Genomic DNA, 15,146 nt, shown 5'->3' on the forward strand with positions numbered 1-15,146 from the left:
GAACCCTACCTGACAGGAGGAAGATGTTCCATCTCCTTCCTAAAGCCCACATTCCAAGATCCCACCTCACCCTGGAATATGCCTCTTTCCTGGGTGACTGACACTGGGAATGTCCACTCCCTTCTAAGGACATATACCCCCTATTAAGAGGGATGGCCTTTATCCTCCAGCATCCACTGAAGCTTGAAATGTGCCGGCCCTACTGCCTGTAAAACATTGACTGAATCACTCAAATCACTTTGTTTCCCCCAGCTCAAAAGTTAAGACACCTTTCACCACCATCCTTTGTTCCATGATAGAAATTAACAGCGTGTGCTCCTCTTGGCTTTAACCCTTCCTTCTGCATCTTCCTTTCCTTTCCAGGGTTTGTAAAGGGCAGCACCTTGAGCTGCACTTTTAATGACTATGTGAACATTCTGTAGTTAATCCTTATAAGGAAAAATGGAGAAACCCAAATATTTCAGTTTTATTCAACCACAGAATGTACTGATCCAGTAACAATTAGCTGGAACTCCCTGGATATATACAAATATAGGATGTTCTCACAGAGTGCTTAAAAATACAACTATGGGATCAGGCTGGCTTGGGTTAGAGTCCTGGCTCTGCCTTTTCCTAGCTTCATGGGTTCAGCTTTGGGCCCTTGGGCACGGCACTTTACCACAGAGAGCCTCAGTTTCCCCATCTAAGATATGAGGATGATAGTATCACCTTATAAGGATTGTTTGGAGTGTTAAAGGACAGATAGCATACATAAAGGCTGGCACTTAGCAAGCACTTGATAAATACTAGCTGCTATTATGTCATCTCATTGGCCAAAATGCTGCACATTACCACTGATAGTTGGGCATTTTCTAACAATCTAAGAGGCACCCAGGACTTGTCCATTTATTTTTAATTCTCCTACTTAGTTCTCCCATGAATTATTTAAGCTCAGGTATATAATAACTTTTACTGTATATTCTAAAGAAGCAGTAAGGCACAATGTTCACTTACACGGTTACATGCAGTCAGCATAGGGTAACTCAGAGACACAAATGTCAACAATTTTAGAACAGAACTCATCTGCATGATACATAAGGTTTGCACTGCTGCTGTGACTCTACAGATAGGCATTTCAAAGCTGGCCTCCCCACCTGTGGTATCAGAACCACCACAGGCAGCCTAAACAGAACAACAGATTTCTGTGCCTGCACCCAAAAGTTCTGGTTCAGAAGGTTTGAGGTAGGGCCTATGAAGCTCTAATTTTTTGAAAAGCTTCCTGGGTGATGTATGTATATGTACAGCCAGGCTCTGACCCGCTGATGCAGAGCACAACCATTTTTTGATTGGATCTGGGAGGCCGAGAACCACAAAGTTAAAGCACGCTGACTTTTTTCAGATCCAGAAGTTACCAGTTAGGTGGTGGGTGTTGCAGTTTACAGTAAAAAGCATTTCTCCAGTGTGATCATGGCTTGAGAGAGCCATCGGCTTTCCCGAGGTCGTGGATGGCCTTGTTATCTAGCAGTTCTTTCTTCTCGTTGCTTGGTCTCACTGCGTTGTTCAGCATTGCTCTAACCACAGTCACCACTGGCACAGAGTGCCCACTGGCCCAAGATACTGGTAAGGAGCCAAAGAATTTCCTAATCATCCATTCACCTGGGCGAGATTCTTGCCTATCACATAGTAGAACTCTAAAGAGAAAAAGAAAAGCCGAGGAAGAGATGGTTAATTGCATTCAGACCATAGAAGGAGTTATGGACTGAACTGTGTCCTCCCAAAACTCAGGTTGAAAATCCCTAAACCACAATGAAACTGTATTTGAGGACAGTGCCTTTAGGGAGGTAATTAAGGTTAAATATTTCATAAGGGTGGGACCCTAATCCAATAAGACTGGTATCTTTACAGAAGAGGAAGAGATATCAGAGATCTCTCTCTCTCCACATGCACAGAAGAAAAGCCTTGTGAGCACACAGTGAGAAGGTGGCCGTCTGCAAGCCAGGAAGAGAGGTCTCAACAGACACCAGCCCTGATGGCACCTTGATCTGGGACTTCTAGCCTCCAGAAATGTGTGAAAACAAATTTCTGTTGTTTAAGCCCCCCAGTCTGTGGTATTATTCTGTTATGGCAGCCTGAACTGACTACTACAGAGGTAAAAGGTTTTATTAAAAAAAAGGCAGCACATGCTACCCAGTAAGTTCCAGACTATTCTGAACCTGGCACCACCAACTGTCTACCCCGTCCTTTAAAGCCAAAAGGTGGGTCCTTCAGAAAAGCAGTCCACCTTCAGCCAACTTCTGTCAGATCTTAGATATCTTAGTTATCAGCCTCTTCGAATGAAAAACTAGCTTCTAGGGTACTCTGTGGCAGTATGAATACTTACCCAGGCCTAAATATGGAGTAACGATCAAATTTTAATTCTTCAACCCTGGCTTCCACTTCTCCCTGTTAACAAAAAACACATTTTCAGTATTTAATCAAGACCAAGTTACTGTAATGCTTGAGAGAATAATCTGGGTTTTGAAGATAATCTGCTTCTACAGGTCCTGAAGAGTTTGGGAAGTTAAGGAAGAGATCATTTAATCCTGATATGTAGTAGAGAGTTAAAAAAGGTGCACCGAGTGAGTGAATGGTGGCACAGTCAGTCCAGCCTCTCATCTGACCGATATTAAAACAGATCCAGAGAGAGTAAGTGACACGTTAGGATTTCGGCCATAAAAAAATAACCTCCCGTTAGTCCAGACTCAATGTTGCAGGCTGGCAGACATTAACTTTTTGGTTTCCAGGTAGTTCCGAGGTCAGAAGACTCACAGACCCTCCTATACTACTCACTTCCTAACAAACCCCACCAAATTTCAAGAGAGAGAATGTATCTAGATGATGCTCTAAATAAAATTTGTTAAACTATGAATTTTCATGCCCCATCCTCCTCCCCCCAACCCCGGCATCTCTATAAACAGAAATGCCAGAGGATCTCAGGCCACGGGCACCTCCGAAGGCCCGGTGAATTAAGCGGCATACTCTCCTTCACCTTCTTGGCTGGTGCGCATCAGTCATTCGACACTTAACCTGTCACATCATGTAATCTTAGGTAGCTTTTGTTAAAACATTTTTTAATTAACGTTTTTTAGGATATTCACAAGTTGTGCCCCCTTCACTACAATCTAAGTTTAGAATATTTCATCACCCCAAAAAGAAACCCTGTACCAATTAGCACTCACTTCCATCCCTACCCCACAAGCCCTAGCCAACCACTAATCTTTCTGTCTCCATAGATTGGCCTGTTCTGGACATTTCACGTAAATGGAATCACATAAGTCGTGGCCTTTTGTGACTGGCCTCGCTCATTTAGCATAATGTTTTCAAGGTTCACCTATGTTGTAGCACGTATCATTCCTTTTTATAGTTGAATAATGTTCTTTTGTATGTTTATACCACATTTTATTCTTCCATGCATCAGTTGATATTTGGGCTGTTTCCACTCTTTGGCTGTTACAAATAATGCTTCTGTGAACATTCACATACAAGTTTTTATGTGGACACATTTCTTCGTTAGCTTCTTACAAAGATGTGTTTTGTCTCTATTAGCAGTGTGCATAAAAGAGTTAACACAGCAGGCTCTGACAGCTGTCCTGAGGCAGGCCTGCTCGCAAGGGTCTGGGAACTTGGATTTCAGGAGTGTTCCCGTCATTACCTAACTGAAAAGGGGAGCTTGCTGTGTCTCAACTATTGGTAACGTGGTTTATGCTGAACACTTGGCTTTCTTTCTTGAATTCTATAATTTTTTCTAGGCTGAGGGTGCCTACTTGTCTGACCCCCGTAAAAACCCTGGACTCCTGGGCTCAGGCAAATTTCTCTGGTAGACAATACTCATTGCTGGAGAAATTAAGCACATGCAACTCCCCTGGGAGAGGACTCGGGGAAACCTTTACCCAGTTTCCTCCGGACTTCACTGCATGCACTTCTTCCCTTTACTGACTTTGCTTTATATCCGTTCACTGTAATAAATCATAGCTGTGAGTATGACTATATGCTGAGTCCTGTGAGACCTTCTAGCAAATTACCTAGTTAGGGCCGGCCTTGGGGATCCCCCCAAACAAGCAGATTATAAATTCCTTGAGGGTAAGTACCATACCTAATAATAAAATATCATCTACCCTGGAAAAGTTTAAGAATCACTGCCTCAAAGTCTCTTCTTATGTTAAGATTCCAGGCTGATGTTCAAGACCAGAGCTGCCACATCTCATTTCATGATCACTAGATAATCAACAGGGGGGAAGACATTGGAAATTATCTTTCAAATCACTCCTGTTTATTAAATATATCCCTGCAAGAAATAGTCCCTGTAGTGATAAAAAATGCATAACATAATGCCTTTAATATATTTTTGTATTATTTAGCATTTGATATGATTTAGTTTTGCCAATTAGCCAGAGTTCTCCATAGTATATGAAAGATAGAAATGTGCACAAACCTTAACTTGCAGATATAAAAAATTGCTCGACTTATCAGCTCCTTTGGAGGACAGCAAGTTGAAATGCTTGCAGCCTCCAGCTTTGGCCAGCTCTGCAGACTTCAGGACATAATCTCGATCGACACGAACAAATCCCTCCTGAGGGGGAAAGGATGAGAGTTATTTCCAAAAAGCCATGAGTTCATCTTAAAGATTACTACTCAGCTTGGGTGGCCAGCCAGGAGGCCTGGGAGGAATGGGGATCTAAAGAAAATGCATCCAAGCAATACACGAATGTCAAGGCTGAGACGCTGGGAAAGGCTCCAAGTCTGATCCTCAGGACGGATGTACCAGCTGTAGCAAGGCCAGAAGCAATAAAAAAACAAGGACGATGACATTGAAACAGACAGCAAACAAATCTGCGAGAAGCAATAGGAACAATAAGATAGGCTGACAAATTGCATTTAATCATACATTTCCTTGTCTTTTGATAACTTTACAACCTTACAACCCTCTCTCTGATTTCTTTTGTTTTTTCTGTGTCAATTCTAACATGGTAGGGTCTCAAAGCCTGGCTGAGAACACTGTCCAGGCACTATGAGAACAAAGTCTATTTGATGTCCAATTTTTGTGTATGTTTTACAACATACTTTACGTATTAGTAAAGAGTGCATCCTCTAATTTCTTTACTGACAGGTGTATAATCAAGAATGTTGGAGACCCCTAGTCTAGACTCAGTCCAGTAAGCAGAGTGGTTCAGTCCTTCTTAATTCACGCCTCACCATCAGCACATGCCCAGCACAGGGTAGGTGCTCCAAAAATATATGAATCAATGAATAAAAGTCCAATGAAAGCAGAGAAAAGGCAAATCCAGTTAGAAAAAAAGAACTAAGGGGCAATAAAAGGAGGAGGGGAGAGCCTGGTGCAAACAAGAGAATACAGACTCATTTCCAGGGCCTACCTGAAGGACACGGGCCTGCACCCAGAAAAGGGAATTCCACATAGTAACAGCTTTTTGGGACCACCACAAATTCTGGTATCCTCAAACTCGAGACCACCACAAATTCTGGTATCCTCAAACTCGAGACAGCTGAAGGGAAGTCTCAAGTCTACTGAAGCTGAACTTGATAGGTACCCACAACTAAATAATGAAGTTTTATATAATGAGAATTGCAAATCTGAAGACTGGATAACTGCCCCAATGATTTTTTTTAATTAAAAATTGGCCCTACAGTAGTTATTGATCCTAAATGTTTTATTTTATATGGAGATGTGTATCTTTGAGCACCCTCTCATTATGAAGATGTGAAAACGAGGTCCAGCGGTCCGGTGAACTGCTGGCTAATAAGTGGGGGAGCTGAGAGCAGAGTACAGGCTCTTGACTCTCTGAGCAGCGCTCTCTGCTGCACCCACGTTCCTTCTTATCTCACAGTATCTCTAGATAATGAAAATGACTAATTCATAATTGTGGTAGGCAGAATAATGGCCCCTCAAAGATGTCCACGTCCTAATCCCCATACCTGTGAATAAGTCAGGTTACACAGCAAAGGGGAATTAAAGTTGCAGGTGGAAATAAGGTTGCTAATCAGCTGAACTTAAGATTATTCTGTGTTATCCAACTGGGCCCAATGTAATCACAGGAGTCCTTACAGGTGCAAAAGGGAAGCAGAAGAGGAGGTTAGAGTTATGCAATGCGAGGAGCACTTGACCTCCCATTGCTGGCCTTAAAGATGGAGGAAGAGGACCATGAACCAAGGTACATGGTGGCCTCTAGGAGCTGGAAAAGGTAGGAAAATGGATTCTCCCCTAGACCCTCCAAAAGGGAACACAGCCCAGTCAGCATCTTGATTTTATCTCAGCAGAATTCATGTTGGACTTCTAACCTACAGAACTGGAAGATAACAAATTTATGTTGTTTTTACTAAACCACTAAATTTGAGGCAATTTGTTACAGCAATAAGAAGAAACTAATACAGAATTCAATTTTAAAATGACAGGCCCAAGCACACTTTTTAAACTTTGTATTGAAGTAGATCATCAAAGAAAAGTAAACATATTATAAGTATAGAGCTCAATAGATTTTCACAAACTGAACATCCTCTGCAACCAGCTCCCAGATCAAGAAACAGAACATTACCATTACCCCAAAAGCCTCCCCGGTCCTCCTTTCTCATGGCTCACAGCACATTTTTAACTACATCCACTACCTGCAGGGCAGTCCTATTTGTCCACCTTACTTCAGGTAATATAAACTTAACACTTCACCATCTCCTTCTGTGTTGTATACTTTGACATTCAATCCCAACAGCCAACTCACCGACCTGTCCTACACACTGATTCAAACTCGTGTTGTTGCTTTTTAAATCTGTGTGAAGCAAACCAATTTTAATACTCAGCACATCCTGAGAGAGGGATGTGATTCTCCGCAGAGCCATTCTCCAAATTGAGATTTTACATGTGTTGAAAGTGTGCCAAGAAAAACAGTCCAACACTACATAGAAAAATCCTAAAACACTCAATTTCTCTCCCACGTCTATTTCTTCCCCTCACTCCAATTCACCAGAACTCTGATTTTAATAACAGGTACGTTACTCACAATAATATTACATAGGTGACTAGTGGAATAAATTCCTTTTCATCGTTGTTGTTTTAGCACCATTTCTTGGAAGGATTATTATAGTTGTCTCTGTTAAAATGCTTTTTCTTTCATCAGCTTCTTTAAAAATAAGGGAAAGATTCAGCCAATCACAAGTCTCTAGACCGACGCTCTCTCTCACTTTATCCAGGGCCAGGAAAGGGATAATTTGATTAAACTGAGACCCTAATTTATTTGGCTTTAGTTCTGGATCACCCTCTCCTTAATAGAGTGCTGTCGTCTCCAATTGTTTGACGAAAATTAAAGTGACATAAATACCATGAGACTTTTTCAATCTGATTAGTCAGCCAAGGCACATCAATACAAGCCTAGCCATCAGACTCTGGCGTCCTTCCTTTCACCCGCCTCGCTAACAACTGACAAGCGCGCCTGGAAGGACGAGCACCACGCCGCTGCGGAGACCCCCACGCTCAGCCCATCATCCATGCTCAATGGGCCCTGCTGACAAGGTGCCCACACCTTTCTCCATTGCTGTTCTCCGCACAAAGCTAAATATTGTTTTATGAGCAATCAATGGCTGTTAATCCGAAACGATTTCACAAATCCTCTGAGCCCTCAAGCTCATTATAAATACCCATTTTTCCAAAGCCCACAAATTTTGAATTTCACTTCTCCCACCCTGATGCGTGGCCTTTTAGATGGTGAATGGAACTCAAAAGCAAAGGGGTCAACGGCTTTCAAGGACTTAGAAACCAAACTTAAATGTGGATCCTGGTGACTGACCCGGAGACATCAACACACACCAATTTTCTTTGGAGTGAGGAAGATTCCATTTATAGATAGAAGGGAGCTATCTTTAAAGTCTTATTATTGACACCCTTTCTTGTTTTCTAACGGCTCAAATAAAAAAACAAGAGAAAAACAAACTAAAACAAGCTACTCCACATCCCGGAAAGAATATTTTCAGAAAAACCGTATTTAGTTTCCCTAACCATATGGCAGGAGAAAAGACATCTCTTCTGAGAGCATTAAGTCCATATGTTATTGTGTCTTTGTTATTCCATAGTCGGTGTGTCCTACTCCAAGCTAGGAATTAAGAGTTCCTTCTAGAAAAACGAATTGATTCAGTAAATTCCCACTATAAATTTCCTTTCCAACACCTGCTCGAAAGAATAAACACAACGTAATACAATTCAGCAGAGATGTCCTCATAGGCTCCACCAACAGCAAGGGAGACAAATTCTCCAAGTAGTCTTTAAGTCTTATTAAAATCCAAAGCTCCTAAGTATTTCTTCTGATTTTCTTTACCAATGCCTGAAAACTGGCAACACTCTGGCTTTTTCTTAGAACAACGCATCCTAACAGGGTATTTCAGCGCTGACCACCATGACACGCGAGCGTGCCAGAATCACTCAAGGTCGCGGGATCCTTTTCCAAAGAGGGACGATCTGTCTTTCTGCCAAGGGTCCCACTTAGCCATATTTCTGCTTCAGATTCTTTCTCCCTCACTCGCTTCTCAATCCAACCCCATAAATTAGACTAGAAAACAGAGATGCTGACGAACCACAAATGGTATAACCTGAGACCCCATTTGTTTGTGTCCTGGAGGGCATCTCTATATTTGATGTACTGTGTTGGGACCATGATCTTGGTTAGCGAAAGAGCTCTGGATAGAAAAATAAAATCAAACAATGCTGAGGATTCCTGAGTCAATCTGTGTTCTCACAACATTTTTCCATTTGGGGCATTTTCTCTGTGTTATGAAAGTCAAAGAATTCTGCAGCCAAGGGGCTTCAGTGGTCACCTCCCTCTCAGTACAGACAGGGAGGCAGAGGCATACCTAACTGGCACACCCAAGGTCCCATAGCTACTTGGTATCCAAATAGAGCCTATCATCTGGGTCCCTCGGGCCATCTAAGACTTCGTCACTTCACATCAAATAAAACAGTACAGATTTCAACAGGGGCCAGCACTTTTCCTATAAAGGATAAAAGAGTAAATATTTTCAGATTTGCAGGCCTCTGTTGCAATTACACAGCTCTGCCATCACAGAACAACAGCAGCCATAGATAATATATATAAAGTAATGAGAATAGCTGTGTTCCAATAAACTTTATTTATGGATACTGAAATTTGAATTTCTTATATTTTCATGTGTCATGACATATTATTCCTCTTTTGAATTTTTTAACCATTTAAAAACATAAAAACATGGGGCTGGCCCGGTGGCGCAAGCGGTTAAGTGCGTGCGCTCCGCTGCAGCGGAACGGGGTTCGCCAGTTCGGATCCCGGGCGTGCACCAACTCACCACTTGTCAGGCCATGCTGTGGCGGCGTCCCATATAAAGTGGAGGAAGATGGGCACGGATGTTAGCCCAGGGCTAGTCTTTCTCAGCAAAAAAAGAGGAGGATTGGCAGATGTTAGCACAGGGCTGATCTCCTCACAAAAAAAAAAAAAACATTCTTAGCTCACAGGCTGTATAAAAACAAACAGGCTGTATTTGGCTCAGAAGCTGCAGTTTGCAAGCCCCTGGATTAGAAGAGTATATCATTAGAATCAGACGCTGTGACACTAACGATGCCTAATGAATGTTATAACGGCTGCATTCATCACATTAACGGCATCACCCATTCAATAGAATCCAAGAACCTAGACTGCTGGAGCCTATGCTCACTAGGTGAGGAGACAAATGAAGAGGTGGAACCACATCACATCACTGCAAACTCACTAACCAAGTCCTCTTTATACAAATAACGGGAAAGCACTATTCTCGGTGGCATCTGGGAATTTTTGCTCTTCACTCAAAGCCAATGTAGATCTAGTTTTCAAAAGGTATCTCAACCTTCACTAGCACACAAGTTACTCACTAAAGCAAGGTGAAGGCCATCCGGGATTATAGTACCTGGAAAACCAGCAAGCAAGGAGAACTAATACATCCCAATGCCTCCTGAAGCGGGGCCAACAAAAAAGGAGATTGGCTGCATCAGAATCTCTCAAGGAGCCTAAGGTTGTTGCAGATGTAATCAGTTAAGATGAGGTCATACTGAGTAGAGGGGTTCTTAATCCAATTCGACTAGTGTCCTAATAAAAAGGAGAAATTTGGACATAACCACACATACACACCACACGCACATAGACACAGGAAAAATGCCATGTGAAGGGACACAGGGAGAAGGCATTCATCTACAAGTCAAGGAGAGAAGCCTGGAAAAGATCTTCCCTCACAGCCTCAGAAGGAACCAATCCTGATAACACCTTGATCCCAGACTTCCAGCCACCAGAACTGGGAGACAGTAAATTTCTGTTGTTTAAGCCACCCTGGTTATGGAACTTTTTATAACAGCCCTAGCAAACGAATACACTAAAGATCATAGGGAAATAGGCTGGCAACGCAGAGGATTTCAACACTGAGACAGAAACTCTAAATTTCTTGAAGTTTCTCTAATGGAAACTCAGATTGCTAAGGCAAAATGTGGGATGTTCCAGTTACAAAACAGCTACAGAATGACACTAGGCTTGCCACCAGCTTTGCAGTATATATCTGATGAACTCTTTTTCTACAGAGAGGGCTGCTGACCCAGTGGGGTGAGCTTGGAAATCCACAACCCCCATGAAACAACTTTTATTACCTAGCGGCTTGTGAACTGTCCCCTCTTTTGAATTGTCTAAAGTTATCACGACCTCCCAACTTTATATTGCATCCAATCTAAATTAGTTTCAAAAAAAAAAAAAAAAAGACTTTCTGGAGGAAATGTCACCTTACTTTCTGTCACCATCCTCTTAAATCATTTAAGCCCTAACTCATTTCTGAGACTATATTTGGCTTACTAGTCTTTTCTCTTGCTTACTCATTAATTACTTTTATCTTTTCAAATTGATTTTGGAGAACAAAAGGTATTGAGTAGCCCAAGGGGTATGGAACCAACTCCATCTAAAAAATATCCTGGATAGGGAAGACACCCAATTCCTCTGATTAAAATTGCATTATACAATGTGAATGCCACAAAGCAATTTACTTTTCCCTGGAGCACCCTATAATGAGATTTGCCTTACGTCACGAAAATCAACTGCTCTATGCCTAATGCAGTGTTTTTTATTTTGCTGAGTCACCACCAAAACCACGTTGGCACTGAGACAGTGCAACCTGCAGTGTACTAGGACAAAAGTTTTTAAGCGCTTTTAGAGGGCACACTGCGTATGACTGTGCCTGGGACAGGAAAGACTGCACTTGCTACTGAGCAGGAACATGACCTATTCTAGGAGAGAGAATGTGCCAGTTCCTGGGAGAGTCAAACGTCTCTATCATCCATACTTCCCAGCACAGAGCTCAAAACCTGGCTGTGATCCAAAGTGGACACAGTAGAACTGCAGAAGATCTGGAAATATATCCCCACTGAAAACATAAACAGAATTATTCTTTAGATTACCAAGAAGCCCAGAGAAATATATCTGAACCTAACTCCTTGGTTGGCATAAACCAATAGTTCTTAACCATGTGGTCTCCTAGTGATTCTGATGCATGGGCCTGTTTATAAACCTATGGTAAGCCCCCAGGGCAGCATCGTGGTCCTGCATATTTAATAGACCTGTTTAGCTCCACCAAGTAAATTCTGCCAGAGAGATAAACTATAGTCTAGGTATAAATTAAATAAGACGTATTAACACTTGCCCAGGATCTACGTAGTAAGCTACAACCTCTAACTATACAGTAAACTACGATTTCTGGACAGGGGCCGATGCAATTTAGAAGACCATTAAAGAGAATATAAAATGTGTGTTAGAACAGCTCTGCGTCAATTAGGGCTGAATCACCACGGGTTGAATCACTGCTGGAGGCTGAGTCATCACTGGAGGCTAGCTGAACTGTGCCTCTGTTCTGATGTTCTATCCCAAAAGTTTAAAGCTTGGCATGAAAACTAGTTGAAGCAAATCACTCAAGTAAGAAAGAACGCTTTAAGTTTAAAACATTTATAAAGAAAAAAAAAAAGCTTACAGCTAACAGCATGAGCCAGTTACTTTTACTCAGACATAATTGTTTGCCTTAGGGAATGTAGTGACAGCAATATTTACAAAAGGCAAGGCCATGTATATTCGTGACTTACACATCAGCATGCAGGCCTGAACTCACAGATTACTTTGAAGGAAAGATGAATTTATCAGTACTATTCAAAGTACAGTATAGCAAAGGCTAGGGCAGCATATGGAATCTTAAATGATAAGAGCGTATTTACGTTTAAGCACTGCAAATGTAAAGGAAAAAAGTGAGCAAGAAAGGAATCTTTGACATTACTGGCCATCGAAAAGAAAAAAGGGTCTATTTCTCCCTTACCGCCCCGGCTTTTCTTCTAGTGGTACCCAGGCAACAGAATCCAACATCATGACCTTGAAAGGCAGAGGCGTAGTCATCCAACTTTTCAAAGTCCACTACTTCTTGATTCTAGACACAAGGACACAGCTATATATAACTTGATATTAAAAAAAATAAAACAGACAAAAATACCCCTCTAGATTTAAAGAATAAATTACAGAACATTACTGAAGAGTCAGCCACTTAACATCAAATTTTGCAAGTTCATTTTCTCCCACCAAAGAGCAATTAATCTGAATTCAAAATCAACAATGCCTTTAAATGTTCACAGTACACATAATTGGACTAGGGGTGATCCAGATCTCCAAAGTCAGGTTGAATAATAATTTTCTCTCTGCAAAAATAAAAGACTTGTCTGTATCTTACCAGGCAGAATACCAATGAGGTATAATGTGGGTGCAGGGAATGATGTCTGGAATCTCATAAGTTCGGTGTGAAACAAAAAACAAAGTTGAAGTTCCCATCATCCAAGAGTTCAAAAAAATGTTGCTTTGCTTCCCAACCATCAACTCTTTCAAAATAATCTTCGTGGCACCATACACAATGTTGACAAAAACTATGTTTGCATAGGGCTGGCCCCGTGGCTTAGCGGTTAAGTGCAAGCACTCCACTGCTGGCGGCCCAGGTTTGGATCCTGGGCGCGAACTGCCGCACGGCGTGTCCGGCCACGCTGAGACGGCGTCCCACATACAGCAACTAGAAGGATGTGCAACTATCTGCTGGAGTTTTGGGGAGAAAAAGGGGGGGAAAAAAGGAGGAGGATTGGCATGGATGTTAGCTCAGGGCTGATCTTCCTCACAAAAAAACAAAACAAAACATATGTTTGCATAAAGTGCTGACCAAAAGATGTGCCACCAAAACTCAACCATCAAAGCACAGAGCTCAGCTTCAGTTTCTAATTACCAGAAGTGTCTGACAGGTCCCATGAAGCCAGACGATGGAGACCACATATTACCTGCCTAAGTCTGAGCAAAGATGTGCATTTTAAACAGAAAAGTCCTGATGGACCAAAGACATACGCAAAATGACCTGGACATGGACCTACAGGAGTCAAGAACATGTATTTGTGACTGTTTGTTATCTGGAACGTTCCACCTGTGAAACCTGTGGGACCCAGTTCTACAGTTGTGGGTCTCAGGATTACACTCTAGTTGACTTTACTGCAGCTCACAGATAACTCAGGTTAACTGGGGAAAGGAAACTCCACGACACTCAGACTTCAAATATTTAGGTGATGAGCACCAGACTGAAGTCCGGTGTATCATTTGGTTAACCTTAGAAGTGTAAGTGACAGCGAAGGGAATATTCCACTTACAGACACAAGCCTGCAGCCCTGCGAAGTCAGGCAGGGGAAATTCTGGAAAGGGAATAACCCCACCCTTCACTGCCATAGACCTTTCCCCGCTCTGCAAAGCATTTTCCTATTCACTGACACGTTAGTGTGGAGTGGACAGGTAGACAAAAGAAGCAAAGTGCTTGAGAAAATTGCCCCAAGTCCCAGGGCTGTCTCTAGAACCCAGCTTGAACGACCCTGAAAACAGTACCCTTCTCTGTCTCCCCAGCCCCATTAAAACCTAGGCCTGGCCTTAGAGGGATCTCTATTGAGAGAAGGGCTTTGCCCAAAGCCACACGGTGAGGAGGAGGTCGACCCGGGCCTACAATCCAGCTTCCAGGAGGGGCTCTCAGACACCAATTTTGGCCACATTCTGATCACCTCTCCCGGCCTCCACCACTGCCCGGGCAATGCTCAGCCTTAGGCCTGAAATAAATTCACCCCGCGGAATCACTGCCAGGACATTTTTGAGTCCCAGCTCAGATACCCACCACATTTTTATACGCTTCCTCGTCGAAGGTGAGCTTCCTGCGGCCAATGAGCGTGACTTTGGAAAACAGGCCCTGCTCCAGGATTTCTTTTAGGAGCACTCTGCCGGTTTCCCCGCTGGCGCCCAGAATAAAGACAGATTTATTCTGCATCCTGAAGTCTTCCCGAAGCTTGGGCAGCGCCTCTGCCTCGGCCATGCTACAGAAATAACACCGACAGGCGCTGGTCAGGGATGTTGAAGGGCCGCCCGTGCTCACCCCAGGGAACAAGTGTTTTTCATTTCTTCTGGAGGGAGGTATTGTTATTCTCCGCAGTCTGGGCCCTGGGGAAAGTGCAGAGTCACCTGCAGAGCTGGGCGCCCTGGCCCGTCCCCTCACCTGACCACACCTCGGAAGGGGCCGGAACAGGAGAATGCGCCCAGGTGCCACACACTGCTGGCACCAAGGGCCTCGCTCCCCCACGGTATCCCCGGTTCCGACCCCTCTTTCCTCCGCCCACAGGGGTGCGGGGGCCCAGCTCGGTCCCCCCGCGGTGGGGTCACCTGGAGCCGGCCCTCGGCCCCGCGTCCTCAGGCCGCAGCAGGAGCAGGGCGGCCACCAGCGCCGCCACCGCCGCAGCCGCGCTCTGCGCCGCAGGCCCGGGCATCCGGCATCCCTCCTTCCCTGCGGCTCCTCGGCCCCTCGCCCCTTTCGGCGAGCGCCCTCCCAGGTCCGCCTGACCCCGACTTTGTCTTCCGGGTGACTTGGCGGCGCCGCGGCCTCGCCCCGCCCAGAGAGGTGGCCCCGCGGCAGGGCGCGCGGCGGCGGGGGCTGGGCGCGGGCGAGGCGGCCCGAGAGCAGGTGCGCAGCGCCGGTTGGGGATGAAGGTCGGAGACGTGGGCAATCTCCAGGGCCCTCTCCCCGGCGTTCTTCCTCTCCACCAGGGCTGAGCG

General features: G+C 43.9%; 1 protein-coding gene across 3 annotated transcripts; it reads right to left on the bottom strand.

Moving 5' to 3' along the window:
- Nucleotides 1-935: 935 nt before the first annotated feature.
- HTATIP2 (HIV-1 Tat interactive protein 2) lies at nucleotides 936-14,940 on the bottom strand. 3 transcript variants are annotated; one of them, XM_004418523.3, is made up of 6 exons: nucleotides 14,757-14,935; nucleotides 14,218-14,413; nucleotides 12,355-12,462; nucleotides 4,451-4,588; nucleotides 2,360-2,421; nucleotides 936-1,670 (listed from the first exon to the last, which is right to left on the bottom strand). In XM_004418523.3, the coding sequence occupies exons 1-6, from the start codon at nucleotides 14,858-14,860 to the stop codon at nucleotides 1,445-1,447; spliced, it is 834 nt and encodes a 277-aa protein (XP_004418580.1). In that variant the 5' UTR covers nucleotides 14,861-14,935; the 3' UTR covers nucleotides 936-1,444. The 3 variants fall into 3 exon arrangements, with proteins under 3 accessions (XP_004418580.1, XP_087289219.1, XP_014639025.1); XM_087433093.1 differs by lacking the exon at nucleotides 14,757-14,935 and adding an exon at nucleotides 14,593-14,750; XM_014783539.2 differs by lacking the exon at nucleotides 12,355-12,462 and having other exon boundaries at nucleotides 14,757-14,940.
- Between the last annotated feature and the right edge of the window lie 206 nt (nucleotides 14,941-15,146).

The sequence above is a fragment of the Ceratotherium simum genome, chromosome 7 (assembly GCF_057802395.1).
Source record: "Ceratotherium simum simum isolate JZ-2026a chromosome 7, ASM5780239v1, whole genome shotgun sequence".
Classification (NCBI taxonomy): Eukaryota; Metazoa; Chordata; class Mammalia; order Perissodactyla; family Rhinocerotidae; genus Ceratotherium; species Ceratotherium simum.